Source organism: Podarcis erhardii, assembly GCF_964252035.2.
Source record: "Podarcis erhardii genome assembly, chromosome: 14".
Lineage (NCBI taxonomy): Eukaryota > Metazoa > Chordata > Lepidosauria > Squamata > Lacertidae > Podarcis > Podarcis erhardii.
Genome location: NC_138503.1, coordinates 38,724,510 through 38,746,981, shown reverse-complemented (window position 1 = coordinate 38,746,981; position 22,472 = coordinate 38,724,510). Strand labels below are relative to the sequence as shown.

Genomic DNA, 22,472 nt, shown 5'->3' with positions numbered 1-22,472 from the left:
TTGGATAGCGTATAAGGGACAAAGCATAGGGAGAGTGGGGTTGTTTTTTTCATACAGCAGTCTCTTTACATCTTTAGACCAAAACAGCAGAGTGGACAGGCCTTAAGACACTTTTAAAAAATTCCTTTTATAACATACAAGTTAACTTTACATACATCACAGTGGAGATGTGGCGGGGAGGTGTCTGTAAGTCAAATCAGCTTTTATCTTGCCGGCAGGTAGCTATCAGGAGTCAACAGCCAGCACTGTGAGGCTTTCTCCCCATAGCTACGCCTCTCCCTCCCCCCGCGTCCCCCCCCCACCTTGAACATGTGCTTCTTTTCAAAGAAAACGTAACTTCAAACTGTGAAAGGTTCTTTGGGCATATATTTGTAGGCAGGGGAGGCAAAAGGAGCAGTATCCTGACTAATAAATGCCTGGGAACTGAGAACTGCTGGAGGCTTTGCAGTTGTTATCTGTTGTTTTTGTTTAAAAAAGACCATACCTTGGTTCAGTTCTGCATGAGGAAGTAATCCTGCTCTCGGGTCCTTTGGCAACAGGTAGATCAGTTTTAAAACCGTGGCACCCTGTCAGATGCCACACGCTCGCCCTCTAAGCTGCAGTGGTGCTGTAGGGGTAGGGCTTTGGGGGCAGAAATTATGGGACCCAGACCCAACTCAGCAGAATGAGCAGGCGCCCCCCACCCCAATACAGCTTACTTCAGAAATGCGGTAAGTGAAGCAATACAGTGGTGCCCCGCAAGACGAACGCCTCGGAAGACGAAAAACTCGCTAGATGAAGGAGTTTTTCGTTTTCTTAGCCGCTTCGCAAGACACATCTCCCTATGGGCTTGCTTCGCAAAACGAAGCTTGCCCCGCAAGCTCCGGGGATAGCGGGGAAGCGCAGCGCGTCTTCCCCGCTGTCCCCGGACCTCTTTTGAAGCAAGGGGCGGCGGGGAGAAGATCGCTTCTCCCCGTTGCCAGCCCCGCAATCTCCGGGGACAGGTCCGGGGGACGGTCTCCATAGGAACGCATTGATTGATTTTCAATGCATTCCTATGGGAAACCGTGCTTCGCAAGAGGAAAAACTCGCAAGAAGAAAAAACTTGCAGAACGAATTAATTTCGTCTTGCGAGGCACCACTGTACATGTTCCCATCTAAAGGTCTGCCGGGCTGGGAGACCATTAAGGCCAGAGTCTAAAACCACCTAGCTGCACCATTGCTAAGTAGTGGCTAAGTCAAAGCTGCCCACCCCACCGGTCACAGATAGGTAGTCACCCCACCGGTCCTCACTTTTAAAAAATCCGACTTCCCTTTCTCTCTCCTCCCAGGCTCTGCTGTTGTCAGGTTGCTCTCCAGGTCACGATAGTTTCCTCCCACCCCTTCCAAAAGGTATTTCACCCCCAGAACAGACTGAACAAAATAAGAACATAGGAAGCATAAGAATAGTCAGGCGAGTAGTCCATCTAGCTTAGTATTGTCTACACTGACAGGCAGGAGCTTTCCCCAACTCTACCTGGAGACATCAGGGCTTTTATTTATAACCCAGGACCTTTTGCATGTAAGGCAGATATTCTACCTGTGAGCTACATGCCCTGTGTCACCTTCCCAGCTCCCCTCTCCCCCACTTCAGAGCAAGTGGTACAAGATCTGCTTCATTCTCTCCTTAATTGGGATAAGCACAGAGGGTTAGCTGCTTTATGTCTTTTGCCCTCTAATGAACAGAGATTCAACTCCACCTGGACTGTGGCCATCTTTCTGAGCAGAGCACTGGGGTAGCAGTGGGGCAGGAATGGTGGTGGTGGGGGGGAATGTGACAGGATAGATTAGTGGTATTACTTGCTAACTTGCCCCAAGAGAACGGCAAATCTTGGCTGATGGCACTGCTGTTTCGAATGGAATAATGAAAGAGTGTCTTAACAATCTGCTCTTCTCTCTCCTGCACACTATTATTTCATCAGTAGTCTAGAAAACAGCTAGGATATGCTGGCATTGGGAAACAAAACCCTTTCCGTAGGAGCACTATCAGGAGGTGCTCTGGCTCCTTGTTTACTGAAAAGCCAACCCCAAAGCGTTAGGACCTCCTTGTGACATGGAAAATAACAAGTGTTAGCTGCGCTCAGTGAAATTGTTGATATCTCCCTAGTGTGTCACCTCCAGGTATGTCTGGTAGGGTAAGGCCTAAGACCGAGAGTGGACTGAAATCTGGAAACTTAATGGACAGAATAAAAATAAGGGAACCTAGGAAGCTGCTTTTACAGCAGCTGAGACTTCCCATTTTGCCCAGTACCATGTAGACTGACTGGCAGTGGCTGCTCAGAGTCTTATGAAGAGGTCTTTCCCACCACCTGCTCTCTTCTTGATCATTTTTTAAACTGGAGATGGCAGGGACTGAATCTTCTTCCTGCAAAGCAGATGCTCTGCTCCTGATACCTGTTCCCTCCGCCTTTGCTACCTACCCTGTAAGCCTCACTCTCTTTCTCATCATGAATAAAGCCCCTATTTGATCTCAAGCCTTGCTGCAGCTACTTAACCACATTTTGTGCTCTTTCAAATCAAACTACCCCAAATCAAATCAAACTAGCCTTCTAGATTTCCTCTCTCCTGCTCTTGGCAAAAAATTATGGGTCAGAGATCAACAATATCGACTTGCAAGTCACAACGTCCTCCCCACCCACCAGCTTTACCGCTTAACGTCTCTTTCTTGTTTTTTCTTCATCTTGGTTTGTTGTGCGGAACCCACAGACCTTTTCAGCCTTTGCCATATTTCTTTCATCTCTGTGTACATTCTGTGGCTCTGGGTGGCTTTGAGTAAGCAAGTGACATAAAACGACATAAGAGTAGGGGTCCCTGCACAGGTCCAGCTTGTGGCCAGGTGTTAAGGAATGGAGCTGTAAGGCATTCGATATGTGTGCCATGGTGCTTGTGTGCCTGCCATACCCAAGCTACTACTCTCAGCACACAAGAAAGGGGGTTAAGTCACAGCATGGTACGCTTGACTGGATTGGGGCAAGCGTCCCCACAAGCTGCTCAGACTATGACCGGACTTCCTTTTTAGTCTATGTTTTCTCAGACCTCATTCAGGTATGTTGGAGAAAGAAAACATTGCTCACAGAGGCAGGCAGGGGAGGCCTGAGAGATGCAAAAAGAAAGAAAAAAGCCTGCAATAATCTCCCTCTGCTACAAAGCGCACAAAGAAAGGGCACGTGGACAGTCCCAAGCTTTGACTCTACCAAGAACTGCCAGGAAGTTGCCCCCCCCCTCTGTCTGTCTCTCTCTCTCTCTCTCTAAGGAAGACCCACCTCCCTCTCTGAAAAACCTTGGTCTCCCCTGGCTTCAAAGAAAATTAAAACGTGAAAGGTTCTGTGAGATTTAAATAAGACGTTAAGAGCACTTAACATTTCTGGGCTTCTTCCTGCTGCTTCCTCCCACAGCCTTTAAAGTTCATCAGCCTCTGAACTGCCTACGGCAGAAACCTCCTTATATCCCAGAGGACCAGCTGTTTACAACTTCATCTCAAGCAGCAATCCACTCCCAGTCACTGGTGCCGAGTCACGATGCATGAGACGGGGCTCACTGGCTGGGATGGAGCTGCCACTGGATGTGGCAGGGTGGGGGCAAGAGAAGGGGAGCAACAGGTGGGATGCGTGTTGAGTGTGCACACCTGCCACCAACCTGGTGAGCAGCCAGCAGAGTGGCAGCGCCCTAACTTGCATGCCACAGCTGTGGGCGCTGCTTTCTCAACATCCTCTCCCAAGAAGACCATCTCTGTTTCCTCTCTTGCTGCTTCTGGAAGCCGCTTAACAAAGGACCAATGTCTTCTCCTCAGCTCCTTTCCCCGTTTCTTCATTTCCACTCTTCCCCAGCCCATCCTCCCCAAGCACATACCTCTCCACCGACTGCCTTGCTCCATCTCCCCCAAGTCCAAGTCTGCTTTCATTGGTTTCAATATATGTCATGGAGAGGGAGGGGCCTAGTCTCCATCTTGACTGCTTGCTTTCCTGAATTGCCTGCAAAATACATTTGAATACCTCTTGAGAGCCGTATGCAACACCCCAGTCTCCACTGGGGCCCTAGTGGAGCAGCACAAGGTAAAGGAGCACAAAGCACACCTTGGTGGCCTTTCAACAGCAGAGGACTTCCCAGTTCTTTCAATGACTCTCCACATACCAGCTAAACATACATATTGCCTTCCTCTCCATCAGCACACCACCCACTGCTACCAAGAGCTGGAGATGCCCACCCCACCTTCAAGTCTACCAATTGTGCCTCTAACCTGAATTATTATCTATGGTATTTGTTAGGCTTGAATCTTCCCCTTCCTCTAAGGAGTTCAGAACTGGGCACACTGGGACTCTCAAAGAGGTCTCCCATAAATAGAATCACAGAAGTGTAAGTTGGAAGGGACCATAACCTCCTGCAAAACCCCAACGTGGGGTTCAAACCCATGACCCTGAGATTAAAAGTCTCATGCTCTAACGACTTGAGTTATGATTTTAAGTGCCCAGGCCCAGATCTAAACAGCTTCAGCGGTGGAAGCCCATCATGTGCCTGTGGTCCGTCTCTGGGCACTGACACCTCGCTGTTGACTTCCATACCAAAGTCTTCCCAAACGCATCCATACGCTCTTTTGGATTCCCAACCTCCCAATTTATCCCAGATAATCCCCTGTGAGCAGGTCCCATAGAGAGACAGCGAAGGAGACGAGGTTGGAATGTTCGCTTTGTTACGATGGGATCCATCTCTCTAGTCCTGGTTTGCAGACCAGTGCATGCCGTCAGTGCTGCCTCCGTGGTGGTGAAGTGGGCAGGGGCAAGAGCCGGCAAACATCTTAGTTCTTCCATGCAGGCAGATGAAGGAAGGAGGGAGGGGACAGTCTTGAAAACCTCGTCCAAGCCAAGTCCGCTCTGCCTGTGCATCTCTCGTTGCCTCACTTGCGGGCGGAGTGGCTTTCATTGCCATGGTTCTCCTCCTTTGGAAAGCTGGCAGTAACCCAGCCATTTTAGAAAGCATGCAGGCCCAAGATGAAAGCTGCAAGTTTGGAGGTTAGATGAGAGAGGGAGCCGCTACCCAGTGCAGGAGCTGCTGCGGTTGGTTGTCTGGGACCTCGGTTTTCCAGCAGTAGGAGAAATGCAGGAGTTCTGGTATGTACATACTGGCATTCCGGGAGTTTGGGGGGATCAGAGGGGAGAGAGTTATAATTGGCAGAAAAAGAAAAGACAAGAGTAGCTCATTCAGGGATGTAGGAAACTTGCCACACAATGATGTGGCTCCGTTCAGCCTTGGAGAGGATGGGCTTGACTTGGGTGGCTTCTCCTGCGTTTTCCTCCGTCTCGTCATCTTCTCCATCTCCTGTGGAGAGACCTTGTACAATGAATGGAAGAGAAGAACACGGAAGCACCAAAGCTCCACCAAGCAGGACTCCCAATCATTAGTAATAGGTACCATTTACATAGCATCTTTAGATGCCTGAGAGTGCTTTGCATACATTATTATAATCTTTACCCCAACTCTGTAGACTTAAGTTATTTTATCGAAGTCCTGCAAATGGAGAGCTGCAGAATGGGAGAGGTCTAAATTCATCCAGTTCTCCCGAGTGGAAAGCTTGATTCAGGTCATCCATGGTGTGTCTGCATTACGTATTTTAATTTTTAATTGTGGTTTTATTGCTTCTTTTTATTGTAGTACAATAAGAAATGAGATAATTACAGAAGCAGTTAAAAATACAATTATAAAACACACCTTGTTTAGCGCAGCACATTTCAATTGCTACAAGAGGTAAAAAAAAAATCACTTGTGATCCACCAAGACTCTCAGCAACTTCTAAGTGGTCTGTGCAGACAGGGGAGTTGGGGAGCTGCTGAGTCTGTGGCAGAGGAAAGGATGGAAGAAGGCTGTCCTGTGCTGTAACTCTCAAAGGGCCAAACAAGATACGGATGTTTGCCATGGTGTGGTTGCTTTTTCTTTTAACAAATAGATGATGTGAGGGGGAAGTCTGACTCAGAGGGGGACTATGGCATGGAGAGAAGGGCCATTCATCCCTTCGTCCCTGCCGCAATCCCAATCAAAATCAGGGCTCTTTGCACCAGCTATGGACAACGGCAGGACAACTCAGAACCCCTAAACTACAGGACACGCTTAAAGTGGTACATATGAATGTGATATGCCTCTGAAGACGGTTCGGAAACTTCAGCTAGTGCAGAATTCAGCTGCCAGGTTGCTCATCAGAGCAAGACGGTTTGAGCATTATTACACTGATCCTGGTCCAACTGCACTGGCTACCAATTAGCTTCTGAGTACAATTCAAAGCGCTGGTTTTGACCTATAAAGTCTTAAACGGCTCAGGGCCGCAATACTGCAAGGACCGCCTCTTTCCATATGCACCTACCTGGACCCTGAGATCAACTTCTGAGGCCCTTCTTCGTGTGTTGCCCCCTTGAGAGGTCCAGAGGGTAGCAACACGAGAACGGGGCCTTCTCTGCAGTGGCTCCCCATCTGTGGAATGCTCTCCCCAGGGAAGTTCGCCTGGCGCCTTCATTACACACCTTTAGGTGCCAGGCAAAAACGTTCCTTTTTAACCAGGCTTTTGGTTGATCCGATTTAAAATGTGGTTTGGGGGGGGGCTATTGGGTTGTTGTTTTATTTTTATTAGGTATTTTGTGGTTTCATATCCTGATTTTATTCTGTGAACTGCTCTGAGACCTCCAGGTATAGGGCAGTATATAAATTCAATAAATAATAATAGAAATTTCTTCCTTAGCCACTCTGCGCTAGCTTGTCCTTTACTCATAGCTGCTCTGCACAATGAGGATATATATGTAAAAGAACTCACCAATCCGGAAGTCAATGTACCCTTCCCCACCACTGAGCACCAGGACGTTCTTCAGCTTCTGGCCCTCAGCCTCGATGGTGGCTGTGCTGGGGTTCTCGGAGGGGCTGTCTAGCACACTCCCGTTCAGTGTTGCCAGAACGTTACCTGAAAGAATCCAGAGCTTGTTCTGAGCAGCTGAGATATACAACTGAGCTTTGGGAAACCAAAATTATGGAGGATAAGGCTATCAACACTACTATCATCCTGAGAGGTCTACCTCCAATGTCACTGGCAGAATGGCCCCAAAAGTTACTGGGAATCACCCATGGTGAGAATGCTGTTTGCACTCAAGTCCTTTTGGGTTTCTCACTGGGGCATGTGGTTGACCCCAGTGAAAAAAGGATGCTGGGCCAGATAGCTGCCCTGGACTTGATCCAGCAGGGCGATTCTTAAGATGTTCTTGAACATCATAGGAAAGGCCATTGCAATGGAAAGAGCCTCAGAATTCTGCATAAGCCTTCAGATTTCACAATAAGCTCTCAGCATAACGATGCACTGACAGAATTGCATTCATGGAGTACTTTAGATGTTCTGCTTACCAGGCACAGAGACAAAGAATTTGACCGCGTCACGGTGACCATGGAAGCAGAGCTGGGCTTGAGCCATGGAGCAGTAAGGGATAAAACTGCTGGCAGACTTGTCATTGCTGTCGTCGCTGCCGTACACGTGGATGATCCCGCCAGGCCGGTTCCCTTCTCCAGATGTTGGGGATGTCTTATTGGCTGAAGGCAACACACACAAATTAAAAGCAAGCAATAAGGAGGGGGAAATGTAAGGGCTGACTGCACCACACATGGCTAAACTGGTTTAATTATCCTACAAAGCGTTAGTGCCATGAATTCCTTCTCCTGTCCAACTGTCAGAGGGAAAGTCCAGTAACATCTGGCTTGACAATCTGGTCTGCTCCTAGCAACTTTTAAAATGTCGCCTACCCTTGAAAAAATAACATCTCATTTTAAGATTTCGGATCATAGCTCAAGCTAGTACATTTTAGATCTTACACTGTTCTCCTGGAGAATAAACATCTCCCCAGACTGGGGATAATTAGTATAAAAAGATTTACTTAGAGCCATATCCTGAGGTGGAGCCTACAGAGCACTGTGTGTTGATAAATATGTTTGTTTCTCTCCTCTCTTGCATCAAGTTTTTCTAAAAGGAGCAGACTTGGATATCCCTGATATTTTATATCACCAATGTATTACAACCCATTCTAATGTATTTTGTATGTTATGATATTCTACTTATATGGTTGTTGGTTTTATTTTGTTTGGTTCTATCAGGACTAGGACCACATAATAAAGAATCCGTCTCTTCTCTCCCCAGAAAACCCTGGGAAGTATAGCTCCATGAGTTTAGACAAAGATTTCCAAAAGCATATTTAACACTTGTAAAGAGAAATGTGGCTGGTCTGGAAGTGGTTTCATTGCTTTCAATTTTTTTTTAAATGTCCCTTTTGTTCTGCTAGGGAGAGCTCCAAGAAGGTGGGGGAGGGGCAGAGGTGGAGCTAGCTGCTCTGGCACCCGGAGCAGTGCATATACTGTGTACCCAGAGGCAGGGCTAGCCGCCTGCGGGGGCGGGGCTAGCATCCCAGGGGGTGGGGGGGCAATGTCACCCCCCCCCAGGGATGACACCTGTGGCAGACCGCACCTACCACACCCCCTTCCTCTGCCAGTGGGGAGGGGAGCTATTCTGCAGGAGGTTTGCTGAACTGACCCAGAGTTACATTACACAGGGGTCTGTAAAAGCATGCTTAAATTGGCTGGTTGTATTTTTTGAAGAAAAGCAACTGCAGTCTGGAAAGCATCTTGATGAGTTTCCCGCTGAAATTCTACCCTCCCCACCCCAGCTTTTTGCCACCCTAAGCCACAGTTCACTGCAAAACTGTGGGGGCAAATCACATCCAGGAAGGGAGTGATTATAAACAGGAAACTGACACCCAATCTGGATTAGGGATATTTTCCAGATTGGGGGGCCCATGTCAGCTTCAGCTTTGTTTTCAAAATAAAAGTGGCTGGATTAAGGATGCGCTTTCAAATATTTCAAATCATTTGACATGTTTGGAATGGTGGAAACCCAGGAGCACTCAGCACTGTTTTGCCAGTGGCAGGGATGTCACTGTCCTCACATGCAATTTCCAATCTGTCTTCTGAAGTGGTTCAAGAGCTACTTGTGGGAGGTTTTGTTTTTAATTTGTTCTGTTTAAATGTATAGCTATGTTAAGAATTCCTAGGCATGTGACCACATTTCTGCTTCATCACCTTCTTTCATCACGAGATAGAAGCAGAAAGGAACTGGTTTAAAGGTTCTGAAACTTTAACATGCAAGGGGGACCTTCAGAAGTGATGATCTGCTCAACATTCCTAATATGGATTCACAAGAACATTTCCACTCTTACATTTTTTTGGCAATTTCAAATGAAAATGAGAGGTGAATGAATGAATAGGCAGAGGAAGAAAAGTGAGCGGATGGATTAAAGGATGGAGAAGTCATTGGGTTAGATATAGGATGGCATCTGGAATCTAGATGGAAAGAGGTCTTGGACTTACCCCTGAGCCCAAGGAGCTGACCTCGGTGGAGGACTACAGCTAGGAGGAGGAAGCGAGGGAGAGCAGGGGAAAATAGGAACAGAGCCACAAGTTAGGGAAGAGAAGAAAACAGCAATTACTGGAAGCAGCAGCAAAAGGAGCACATTGACATTTAGTTCCTTTGCAAAAATGCATATGTTTCTTTTAACAAGAGCCACAGCATTACAGCCAAATAATAAAATATTAAGAGACTTGATACTAAATGCTGTCTCAGCAACAGGTGCTTAGAAGTCAGAGAATTATCCACCCAGAGTACTGCTTTGCACCTCCATTTTGCACCACTAGGTGTCACCTCTGAGGTGGGAAGCCACATGCAGTGACTGGGACCCATCCCTTGTTCTCCATGGATCCTCTGATGGAACACATGCCCCCTAGAGGACAGGAGGGCACATTCCACTGGACTTGCCAAATGACAGAAGACCAGAAAACTGGCATTAGCCCCAAACCCATCATGATTTAGGAACAGAGGATGCTACCTTAAACCAGTTCAGGCTCCTTGTATGTCTAGTCCAGAACTGTCTACTGTGATTGGGAACAGCTCTCTTGGAGTTTATTGCCTTGCCCCAAGTTCCTTCAAACAAATATCATAACTCTCTCCTCCTACATGTCCACTTCATCTCTGGTCTGAGAAAAAACCCAACACACTTCTTTTGCAGATCTTGGAGAGTTTGTGTCCCATAGTTTGGGAACCTTTGTGCTCAGAGCTGTCTCTAGATCTCTAAACCTATGACCAACCACATTATTTGCACCACCTCACTCAGCTGCCACACCACACTGGTGTCTCATAGCTAAATTACTTTGCAAAGGACTCCATTCTGAAAACATTGTCAGCTGCAGCATGTCACATAAAAGACATACTGGAAAAATGCAAAGGCCTCGGGAAGTCAGGTACAGAAAAACAAAAAATCTACATTGCATTATGCATGTGGCATTGCAGATGTTTGTATTCAAATCCCTTACAGAGGGAAAAGCAGTTGTGCGTTAATACACTGGGGAGGTGGAATTAAGCACACTCCCACACTAGCCCTCCTTTCAAAATCATGCATTCCAAATCTGGGGTTGTAGCCATCTAACATTCACCCAGAGTAGACCCATTGGGTTGTATTCAACTAGGTTTTTCTCAGGGTAGACCCAATGAAATGAATGAACGTGACTAAGTTAGGTCCAGTAATGCCAATGGGTCTACTCGGAGTAGGACTAATACTGGATGTGACACTTACTTTTCATTTTAAAAAAAGAAAAGAATAACCAATGGGCCTTCTTTAGATGCATTTGCTTGTAAGCTTAACATTTGCATCTGTGATAAGCACAATCTACAATGGATATTCGTTGTGCAAGCTTCACTGCAACGAGTTAAGAGCTGGATGAATGCAAGCTTGAAAAACAAAAAGCAAAGTCTGCTGGATTTGGGTCAGCTTGTGTGAAGGGCTGGAATCCACACACGGAAAATCCTCTTGCTAGGAGGGGGAAGCGGTTTGAGAAAATCACATACAGAGAAAAATGCATAGAGCAGAAGAAATGAAAATGGAGTCCACTTACTCTCTGTCAAAGGGATGGAAATGACAACACCATTGCCTGTCCCTACCCACAGACGGTTGCCAGCAATGAGTAACGCTGTAATCCGCACAAATGAGAAACCCAGCTTTCCAGTGCCTGGATGAGAGGCACAAACAGAGTTAGTTAGGGTAGTGTAGGTCACTGAAAAGGCCAAGATCATATTAATTCATTCAAACAGCACTAGTCCCCACCCCTGCTCCAAAGGGCCGTCTTTCGTGCCGTTTCATTTACCTAACATTTTGCTGACATAGGGCTCAATGTCTACATCCTGGAGGTGCTGATGGGTGTGAGCATGGTACAGCCTCAGCGTAGAATCCAGGCGGATGGAAACCCAAACGCCGTCCCCAATCCAAGCCAGCTGTCGGATCTGGCTCTCCCGGCGAGGGTGGGCATCAAAGGACTTCTGGAAAGGGCATGGAGAAAAGGGAAATATGCTCAGGGTTTCCACAATGGTTGCCCTCTTACTTAATCGCCAGAGTCATCGTTCAGGAAATAGCACTTCTTCTCAGGCTGAGGGTCCAGTGCCCTGACCCCAAAACTCAGTTGGATCTGGTTGTTTACTATCTCTCCTCCTAACCTACCTCACAGGATTGTTTTATCCTCACAGGATAAAATAGGAGGGGAACCATGCCTGCTTCCTTCAGCTGGGGAGGGAAGCCTGTGAAGGTCAGAGAAGATCTCTCCAGGTGTAAGACGGCTACCACATTGGCAAATCCTGACTACCCAATTCCGTTGGATGCCTCCTTCACCCCAAATGAGAGAATCTTAGCAATAAAAGATGATGCCCTTAAATTGCAGTTTCCCCAGTAAAAAATCTTGACCTTTTTGATTAAAACAGGCCCTACTCCCGGAGACGTATAGATGTTTAAAAGCTTGGCCTAATTTTGCAGCTGCCCCTTACTTAACTAACATCACTAACGAAGCTTATAGATGGGCTTTCTCCAGAGCCCGCTTTGAGACAATGCCCTCAGCAGTGCTGTACGGCAAACTTACGCGGGTACCAATGCATGCGCGTCTCTGCCCCTGTATGTCTAATAAGGTAGAATCTGTCACACACATCCTTCTATTTTGCAAATTTTATAGTGAAGAACGAGTTCAACTTATTTTGCCACTTTTATCAAAATTTATACCCCTACAACATTATTTGGAATCCTCCCCCGAAATTCTACGAAAATACCTTCTGGAAGATTCCTCCAGCTCAATATCATATGAGGTGGCCAAATTTTGCACTTTAGCAATCAGGAAGCGTAAATCTCTTCTGTTGAATGGCACACTGCGAAGTTCCCTTGTGTAATTTTTTTTTTTTTGGATGTTGTTGTTGATTTCCTTTTGTTTGATTTTGTGGTGTTTTGTGTCACTGGCTTTTGCCGCAATAAAACTAACTTGAACTTGATTAAAACAGGCTCATATGAATTAGCCACCCAAAGCCTTCATTGATGAATGAGCCAATAAACACTTTCAATCCCAACAGTACTTTTAGTTAGAAAGCATTCCTAGATGCTCTGCCATGTTCCTTCATTCAGAGACACCCTCGCCATACCTCTATCTGCATCGTTTTGGGCTGGATGACGTGGATTTTGTTCTTGTAGCCGCACCACACTCGGTCATACACCACAGCCATGCAGCGAATAGAATGGTGTGTGTGACCCAGGTCCATGAGATGGTAATTGCTGAGGTCCCACTGACCGTCTAGAGATAAACGCACAGGAAAGAAGGAAGGAAGAAGATGGGTAGAGAGGACTGGTTTGCTTCTCAGTGGTCTTGATGTATCAGGTATTTCTGGGATCTGTGGACCGCTGCCCTGTGTGGTGAGCCACTGAACTGCAGGGGGCAGCTTCTCAGGGAAGTACTTTCAGACCCTGGACAGACTCCGCCCACCACTGGCCATTGGATGCTCTTGGACAGGAAGGAGTATAAGAGGGCTTCCTGATTCAGCTCAAGTCTTGCTTGAGTAACAAGGGTCAGGGGAAGAAAAATAACCAAAGCAGGGGTGCTCTTGCTCTCCTCCACCCATGTGGGCTGGACTGGGGAGAAGTAAATCTATAACGGTTTCATATTTGTACATTGGAAAACTGGGATTTCCCAAGCTTCTGCGGCATGTACAAAAGTCTCTTTTGATTGCCAGGTTCTGTTAGTTAGGATATGCAGATAAGTCAGGGTCAAACTATATGTGAGGTTTTGAAACAGAGGTTGGCTGGCCATCTGTTAGGGATTCTTTAGCTGTGATTCCTGCATCCTTCTAACTCTGCAATTCTCTTGATTCTATGGAAGCTTGCTCTACAGGTAGAGGAATCAGAACTGTGGTATGCAGGAGGAAGGGCTTTAACACTTTGACCCCGTGTGGTTCCAACTGAAATCCTATCCCCCACCCCCCAAAAACCTCTACTCCTCTAACCAGGAGGAAAGCTTCCATGGAAGGAAAACTTGTCCCTTTGAATCCCACCAATCCTGATTTCCCAGATCTGACTACAAGGTCTTTCCCCAGCTCTACAGCAAAACTGCATCATTCCCCACAATGTTGGACCTACCTTCTCCTCGATGGAATATGGCTAGGGTTCCATCAGCCAGGGCCACTAGAACACGTCCTTTCACGTGCCTGAATGTACATGGGATGGGGGGGGGGAAGGATTAGTTTCAAAGCAAGGCAGTGACACGTAATAACACTGTGCAGGAACATGAACAACAACTGTGAGTTAAGTAATATTGTATGATCACACCATGCAAGCACAGGAAACAGGCAATGAATTCAATGTCTTGGTGATCTAAGCTCTCAATTTAAAACAAAAAAGAAAAGTTTCTAGCCCCTTAGGCCTTTTGAACTGTCAGAAGATTGTGCTGTTTGCAGGTTGGGGGATGAGCAGGATTTCTGCTGGTTCTGGTTTCTTCAGGGAGATGGGTGACATGACTCTTCAGCCCTTGGTTTACATAATTTAAATATTTTGGGAATCTTGGTGGAGAATGAAGTTCCATGGTACAATTCCTGCATTGAAGGTTGGACTAGATGATCCTTAGAGTGCCTCCGAACTCTAAAATTCTATGATGTCTAATGCAAATATGGAATATGGAACATGGGAAATTGCTTTCTACCAGGGTCAGATGATTTGCCTATTTAGCCTAGTAGCATCCCTCTCACTGGCAGGGTCTCAGGAAGAGATATTTCACATCAACTGATTCTCTTTTAACAGGAAGCAACTGAGCCCAAGATCTTCTGCATAAGAACCATGCACTCTACATCTGAGCTGCGGTCCTTTCCCCTTTATATAGAAAGCTGCTTTCCTATATCGTCTGTCCAGCTGAGTGCTGCTATCAGCTCTGAACTAGTGATGGCTCTTCAAGGTATTAGGTAGAGGGATTTTCCCATAACCCACCACCACCAGGCACTTTTTAAAGCAGGAGATGCCAAGGACTGAATCTGGACCTTCTCCATGTGACACAGGTGCTCTTCTATAGAGATACAGTCCCTCTACTGACCAGACAAGCAAGTTTTCTAAAAGATGTGAATATCCATAGTTGGTTATGTATCAATTCATAGACACCAAGTTCAGCATCTCTACTTACACCAGGCTCAGCACTGAATCCTTCAGCTTGATTGAGTGTAGACATTTCTTCCAGTTTGAGACTGCTGAGTGCACATACAACCTGGGGGAAAGGTAGTTTAGTTAGGCAGTACAGTCCCCGAGCCCCACACCAAACTGGGCCATAAAGCAGCCTTATACCGTGTCACTCATTGGTCCATCTAGCCCAGTGTTGTCTATACTGACTGGCAGCAGCTATCCACAATTTCAGACGGGATTTCCCCAGTCCTACCTAGAGATGCCAGGAATGGAGCCTAACTGAGCAGCCCATCAGCTGATCAATCGTTTTCTACCAGGCCCTGTGAAACCTCTGCTTCAAAGCGGTTCTGGGCGGTGTGCTTCACTGCTTGGACTGTGCAATGTCACGCTTCCTCTATCTGACCTCCCAGCCTGCCTTGAATTAGCCTTCCTGCCCACCTGATCTGGTTGTTGCTTTCGGAAGTCAGTCTCCATTTGCCTGGGACTAAACTACTCACATCTGGGGCCCCTGGACTGACAGCCACCTTTGCACCCCAGGACCCCAACATCCGATTGTTTGCAGAATGGCCTCTCGGCCCCATGCTGGATCCTGACAGTAAGTCACATTACTGGCAGATTCTCCTGCAAGTTCTAATATGGGGTTGGCCGGGTCACCTAATTTCTTCCAGCTGTTATTGGACTGAGACTCCCATCAACCCCCCCATGCTGGCTAGCTCTGATGGAAGTTGGAATATATCAACATCAATAGGTACTGCTCCGGCGGGAAGGTAAACGGTGTTTTCGTGCGCTGCTCTGGTTCGCCAGAAGCGGCTTAGTCATGCTGGCCACATGACCCACAAGCTGTACACCGGCTCCCTCGGCCAATAAAGCGAGATGAGCTCCGCAACCCCAGAGTTGGCCACGACTGGACCTAATGGTCAGAGGTCCCTTTACCTTTACCTAGACCGACACAGGTCCCCCAACTCTGTGCTAAGAAGCGTTTTCATCTGGGGGCGGGGCGTTTGCTTTTGCTCTGAACCCAATTATTCCATCATTCTGCCTTGCACTATGCTGTTTTCAATGCTTCTTGCCTGGAGACTAGAGACCGACGTTATCAATGGTTCCCCAAGCCACCACTGTGGGCTAGAGAGACATACCAGCCATTCTGTGCTCCCAGCCACATAGTAGGGGCAGCACTTGTGGTAGTGCCAGCCGCGTTTCCATTTGCCTCTTGCTCCTGGGCTGCTGTGCTCGACTCCATCTTTGGCTGCCCGTTTTCACTGTGGAGGGGAAAACACACTACAGGTTGGGGCTATGCAATAAACTGAAAAATAATACTTTTGCTTTGCTAGAGGCAAGTTTGTTAACCGATTCTTAACATGGTTCTGCCTTAAATGTTTGCACTCCGTTTTGTGTCATTTTCATTCAGTTTGTTAGCTGCCTCGGAGGCTATGTGGGAAATGGTTTTAAAAACTGCTGGAATTCAATGGAGAGAGAGCATCTCTGGAGGTGAAGTCAGACCTGGGCTGGAGAATCACAGCTGCTGCTGTGGCTGCAGAGACTAATATCTTGCAACTACTGCCTCCCGTGTTGTTTTTGCTGTATTAGCAGCACTGACGTGATTTCTCCAGGCCCCTCTCTTGGACTGTCAATAAAACTGATAGGAATGTAAGAAGAGCCCTGTTGGAACAGGCCCAAGGCCCACCTCGTCCCAGGATCCTATTCTCATAATGGGCTTATGGGAAGGCTGCAAGCAGGACCTGGGTACAACAACATGTCCCCCTCCTGCAGCTCCCAGCAGCTGGTCTTAGGAGGTACCCTGCCTCAGACATTAGAGGTAGAACATAGCCTTTGTGACTAATAGGCATTGATAGCCTTATCCCACATGAATACATCTAATTCCCTCTTAAAGCCACCCAGGTTGGTGGCTATCGCTATGTATTGGGAGGAGTGAATTCTTTAATTAAATACTTTCTTTTGTCTGTCCTGAATTAATAAGCCTCCTCATTCAAGACAAGGAAGAGCAGGCTTTAAGGAGCATTCCCCCTACCTGTTTTGCCTCACAGGCACTTGAACTGGGGTTGGGTCTGTAAACACATGTTCCGTAAGGGGGCCCGGGCGGACTTGGGCTGGCTCCATTTCGTGTACCCCATTCTCTGGCACCTCTGTAGCTTCTGTCGCTTCCTCGGTGGACTGGGACTGGTTGATCTTGCCGTTGCTCACGGCAGGCACCTCATCTGAAGGCAGGAAAGCAGAAGGAAAAGGCAAGAGATGGGATGCAGAGAAAGCAGGTTATGTCCATCAGATGAACAGCCAGCTGCAGTATCAGCTGACTGCTTGTTGGGCTTCCATGGGAACCCCCCTCCCCGCAAAGACCCTGTATCCATGCCCTTCTCTTCCTTCCCACACATAGCTTGCAACCACAGTTGTTTTTATGAAGGACAGGGTGTCACATCACACTTTTATTTCCCCGCTGAATACAACCCAGTAGTCCCTCGTTGGGGCATTGGGTAGGTGTATCCTAAGGCTTCACCCCTCACTATGAAGCCTGCCAGCACCTTCTCCCTACTGGGATTTGGCTTGGCTGGAGTTGATGTCATACCTTCTCTACTCCATCGTCCCTTTCCTTCCACCACAAATATAAGACCTCTGACGCCTCACCATAAACAGCTTTAAAAGTCATGGCTTTCCCCCAAGGAATCCTGGGAGCTGTAGTTTGTTACGGGTGCAGGGAATTGCAGCTCTGTGGGGAAACAACTCTCAGCTTCCTTAACAAACTACAGGCGCCAGGATTATTTGGGGGAAGCCGTGACAGTTAAAGTGGTATAAGAGCGCTTTCAATATGGTGTTGATGTTGCTAACACCCTGTGAAGGAGCATATTTCTGAACAGAACTATGATAATTTCCACATAGGGGGTTTTCCAGAAAGAAAAGATTTATTGTCATTTCCCGGCTGAATTCAGATAACCTGCCTTTTTAGCAGCACTCACAAGAAATCTTATTCAAGGCAGCAATGTTTACTCAGAAGTTAATCTTTTAATAGTACAGTGGTACCTCAGGTTAAGAACTTAATTCGTTCTGGAGGTCCGTTCTTAACCTGAAACTGTTCTTAACCTGAGGTACCACTTTAGCTAATGGGGCCTCCCGCTGCTGCCGTGCCACCGCCATGCAATTTCTGTTCTCATCCTGAAGCAAAGTTTTTAACCCAAGGTACTATTTCTGGGTTAGTGGAGTCTGTAACCTGAAGCATCTGTAACCTGAGGTACCACTGTACTTACTCTGTAGTGGCAACATGTTTTAAGATTTCAGTCAAACTCAAGCTTTACACACACACACACACACACACACACACACACACCTGTCAGCTCCTCCCCTTCTTTTGTCTTTCCTGTCATTCTTTTCTCCTTTCCCCCAACTTTTTTCCTTCCTCCCTGATGAGCTGGAAATGTTCCCATTATTTACACTGGGAAAGACATTTGTGGACTTCATGATTTCATTACGTGTTGGGGTCATTTGACTCCTCTGTGTTTGCCCCATATAGCTGAATCTGAAGCCTTTTCATTGAAACCTGTAAAATGGGTGCATTTAAAGAAGAAAGGCTGAAGCAACCCTTCACTGACATACTCATATGGTGACCTGAGACATACTCTGTCCTTTATCCAGCACTGGAGTGTCTCCGCGGGATGAGCAGTTGCTGCTGGGCACATTGCACCGAGTCGCACAGCCCACCAGGGTGATGCCCGCCAAGACACCGTCCGTTTCAGAGGATTCTTCGGGATTTATGTCCCCTTCCAGAAAGATTTCTCCAGGAGGATAGTCAGTGTCACAGGCCGCTGCAAAGAAGCAAAAGGAAAGCCTCCTGGGTCACTGTATACAATGTCTGTGCCCAACAGCCTTATCAGCATGTCAGGCCAAGTTGTGCCAAGTTCCAATAATGCTCCTTGCTCACGCTAAAATTATACCTCTGCCTACTAAAGATCTTCCTTTCCCATGAAGTCTTTTAAGTGAAGATTTTTAATCTCAGACTGTTATCTGCATTGGACTTGAATTTCTTTATTTTTATTGTTACATTGCTTCATTGTGTTTTAATGTGAAACAATCAGGCAATGAAATCAAATGAATGAATGTGGATGACTGGTATATTCCAAAGCAATAGTAAAATCATGACTGCTATTTATACGTTGACATTCATAAGGGATGTGGCGTGAAATTTTGTCCCAATACAATACATTTCTGCAAAACTGTTAAGAAACACATTGTTTCATAAAATGAATCCTATTATCAGCCCCATTCCACGGCAACTATTTGTATTTTTAAAAACGTACATGTTCAATGCAAACACGCACCTAAAGTCATGTCTAGCTTGGCCTTTACCCTGACAGCTGCAAGTATTGCTAGCATTTGTTTTCTATTATGGTTGTTGTTTTAAGGAGGTTTGGCTTTTTGTGGGGGAAAAGAGTCTCTGTGTGCGCATGTGTATGTGCGCATTTGTGTATGGGGGGGGGAGTAGGCCAAATTCATCAGTTCTGTTTTCTTTCATTCTAATTTTTCCAAGCTTAAGTTCACATTTCTGCAGTAATTTTTTTTAATGTGCATTTCTTTAAAAAGAGTACTCAGGAAAACTAAGCAGCATTTCAGTGCAATTTTCTCCTAATATACATTCTGCATGCACTTTTGACTGATATTCATACTCTTTGCGAAACATGTGCTTTGTATGTTATTTTAATTAATTTTTATGCACCCTTTCCTCTAACATACAATTTTTTAAACACATTTTTTCAGGAGGGAACTGCATAACAAAATTCAGAGGAGCTTAAATTTGAAAGGATAGCTATATTTCTGTTTCTTTTCTTCAGGATAGGCTATGTTTTGATCCGCATACTGTTTCAGAAAGTGTAAATTATGTAGGTTCACATTAAAACCCTTAACCAGACATAATTTCTCCTCTGCCCATACAAGAGAGGTTATATGTTTGTTTACATCTCTCGGTGTGTGGATGAGTAAGTGAGAGCAGGGCTGAGAGAGCCCAGCCCCAGGGCCAATACACAGACCCTGATTCACTACAGTACAGTGGTGCCTTGCAAGACGAAAAGAATCCATTCCGCGAGTCTCTTTGTCTTGCGGTTTTTTCGTCTTGCGAAGCAAGCCCATTAGCAGCTTAGCAGATTAGCACTATTAGCGGCTTAGCGGATCAGCTGATAAGCGGCTTAGCGGTTTAGAAAAAGGGGAGGAAAGGAAAAAAAACCTGCAGGAACTCGCAAGACATTTTCGTCTTGCGAAGCAAGCCCATAGGAAATTCGTTTTGCGAAGCACCTCCAAAATGGAAAACCCTTTCGTCTAGCGGGTTTTCCATTCTGCGAGGCATTCGTCTTGCGGGGCACCACTGTACCACATTTCAAGTGTGCACGACTTATGGTTTTTAAAATACCTGCCTTATGGGTGGAACTGGCAGGATCCCTTTCATATTCTAGGTTGCGATCTCCTTCCCTGCGGGCTTGCCAGCTTTGGAAACAGCACCTGAACTGCTATGATGAGTCATTCACTTACCTGGAATGCTGGAGATGCAAAGGACGTGAGCATTGCATACGGTGAAATGATCCACCACCGTCCCTGGCTGGTTGGCATCTATGATCACAACTTTGCTTGTAGACAAGGTGCTCGTGAGGATCCACACTCTGCTGGATGTGGCATCCATCTCGTGCAACTCTCTGGCCTGCAGAACAGCAAAAATGCAGAGAGAGGGAGGGAGAGAATGTGGCGGGTGGGAAGGCTTCCGGTTCCGGTCTGCCTTAATGGAGGCAGCTCCCACGACAGCGGGAGAACGTTGGCGAAGGAAAAACAAGGATGATTGAGGGTAATTATCCTTGCAAGTTCACCCCAGGGACGGGGAACAGGTTTCACTCGCAGTTCGTCTCAGTACCTGGCTCTCACTCCAGCATGGAATGCGGGAGGCAGGGAGGTGCTGAGTGCAAAAGCATATTCACAATGAATTTCTAGGGTATAAAAAAAAGATACCTCCATTAAGGTATCTGAAGAAGTGTGCATGCACACGAAAGCTCATACCAAGAACTGACTTAGTTGGTCTTTAAGGTGCTACTGGAAGGAATTTGTTTCGTTTTGACTATGGCAGACCAACACGGCTACCTATCTGTTTCTAGGGTATGAGTGGGGAACCTTTTCTCAGCTCAAGGGCTGCATTCCTTTTCTGGGCAACCTTCAGAGGGCCAGGGTTGGCAGGGCCAGGGGTAAAACTAGGAGGAGCACTGGATGTAAGTGTTAGCTTTGTACAGCAGAGCTGTTTCTAAACACCTGTTTCTCCATACAGGCAAGCAAAAGGCAGTTTTGGTGCTCAAGGGCAAAAACATCCAAGGTATGCAAAGCAGTATGAGTAGCAGGTGTGAGAAAGAAGCTTGGAGGGCCACAGTGAGCCCCAGTTCCTGAGATTCCCCATACCTGTTGGGCTTCTATGTGATCACAGGGTCTCACAGATGTTTAAGATTGCCAGTGTCTCTGGGCGAGATGATTTACAATCACCTCCCTCTGTGTTATTTTTAGGACTGTGCTATTCATGTTATTAGCAATTCTATGGATTCAAAACACCTAAATAACTGCTGAGGGATCCCCACTATAAAAAGGGATTGCTGGGATTTAACCCTTTGTCCCCACTGTGCCCCTGATCAAAATAGCTCCCCTGCCCCATGGCTGATATTTGCATCTTGTTCAAAATGTACAGTAGCCCCTCTCTCATCTAAGTGCAGCCCAGGTACCAGCCACTAAATCCAGTATTTGTATCTCCTGTAGAACCACAAATGCTTCATTAAAAAAACATGGTGAGTGCCAAATTGATGTTAAGAGTGCATTATGTGATTGTTGCTTTGCTGTGTATCCAGCTTATGAAAAATAGCTCAGGAAGTCACACTTAAATGTATAAGCAGGAAAGTGGGAGAAATGGACAGCTCTCCTCCCCAACCTTTTTCTTTTCTGGTGATGTGTGATTACTCTTGGTGCTCTCTCCTTCTGCTTCTCGGTCGCAAGTGAGAGGATCACATCCTGGATCTGGTTTCTGCCCATTTCCAGTATCTGGTTCCACAGGCTTCCAGCCTGTCAAGTTGACACCAGCTGCACACCACAACTAAAAAGACAAAGAAAGGAGTTTGAAGAAGAGCAGATTTTTTTTGTATGGGGCAGGGTAAAAAGACGTGAGCCACTTGGCATGATTGATCATCTTTGCAGTATCTTCGTTCTCAAATATGATCTGCAATAAATCAGAATTCAGCACAAACCCAATGATCCATCCTAAGGGAATGCTGCAAGCAAGGGTACAGTTCTAGAGACCTCTGTGCCACTGGGCCTCCAGAACAAAGGTTGATGAGTCTTGGGAATGTGAACCAGCACAGGAAACATACTAGATGCCCGTGAAAAGGAAACACGACTATATCTATCCAAACCAGGGCTACTATTATCTGTGTAGAAAGCTCCCATCACAGGCTCCTTCGTTCCATCAAAATCTGGCATGGCTTGGCAACCCCAGATAAATCAGGAAGAGGAGGAGGAAAACAGAGAAGGAGAGATAAAGGGTGGGTGCTGTAAGGCTGGCACCCGGGAATGGAGGGGAGAGCCCCTCCCTTTGGAACTCTAGATGTCAGAGAGGGAGAAGCAGGTCTGCTGGCTCTCCTCTGCCCCTGGTGGAATGTAGAGCATCATCAGGGAAGTGGGAGGACTTTGGTGAGCAAGAGGGTAGAGAAGGAGCTGGGGGTGGAGCTGGAGGCAAAGGGGCAGCACACAGGCTCGTTGCCAGGAAACAAGCACTGCCCTCACAGCTGGAATCAGATGCATCCTCCCAGATGAAGTGTGCATCATGTGTGCGCACAGCAGACTTGTAGGGCAAGAGAGCTCCGAGAGTGAGCTTGCCTTGCCTTGAAAAGCTTGGCAGGAGGGGAGCGGCAA

At 46.7% G+C, this 22,472-nt stretch overlaps 1 protein-coding gene across 14 annotated transcripts in view; it reads right to left on the bottom strand.

Moving 5' to 3' along the window:
* Positions 1-1,260: 1,260 nt before the first annotated feature.
* The window catches only part of MAPK8IP3 (mitogen-activated protein kinase 8 interacting protein 3), a 72,136-nt gene continuing 50,924 nt past the window's right edge, over positions 1,261-22,472 (bottom strand). For all 14 annotated transcript variants that reach the window (XM_081839552.1, XM_081839554.1, XM_081839557.1 and 11 more), the window contains 14 exons: positions 21,496-21,657; positions 20,073-20,238; positions 18,173-18,358; positions 16,576-16,762; positions 15,683-15,805; positions 14,551-14,631; positions 13,521-13,588; positions 12,533-12,681; positions 11,224-11,395; positions 10,975-11,088; positions 9,397-9,435; positions 7,390-7,572; positions 6,812-6,955; positions 1,261-5,331 (listed from right to left, as the gene is read on the bottom strand). In XM_081839552.1, the coding sequence (XP_081695678.1) occupies positions 5,210-5,331; positions 6,812-6,955; positions 7,390-7,572; positions 9,397-9,435; positions 10,975-11,088; positions 11,224-11,395; positions 12,533-12,681; positions 13,521-13,588; positions 14,551-14,631; positions 15,683-15,805; positions 16,576-16,762; positions 18,173-18,358; positions 20,073-20,238; positions 21,496-21,657 (1,896 nt within the window). In that variant the 3' untranslated portion in view covers positions 1,261-5,209. The remainder of the gene's footprint in view (positions 5,332-6,811; positions 6,956-7,389; positions 7,573-9,396; positions 9,436-10,974; positions 11,089-11,223; positions 11,396-12,532; positions 12,682-13,520; positions 13,589-14,550; positions 14,632-15,682; positions 15,806-16,575; positions 16,763-18,172; positions 18,359-20,072; positions 20,239-21,495; positions 21,658-22,472) is intronic.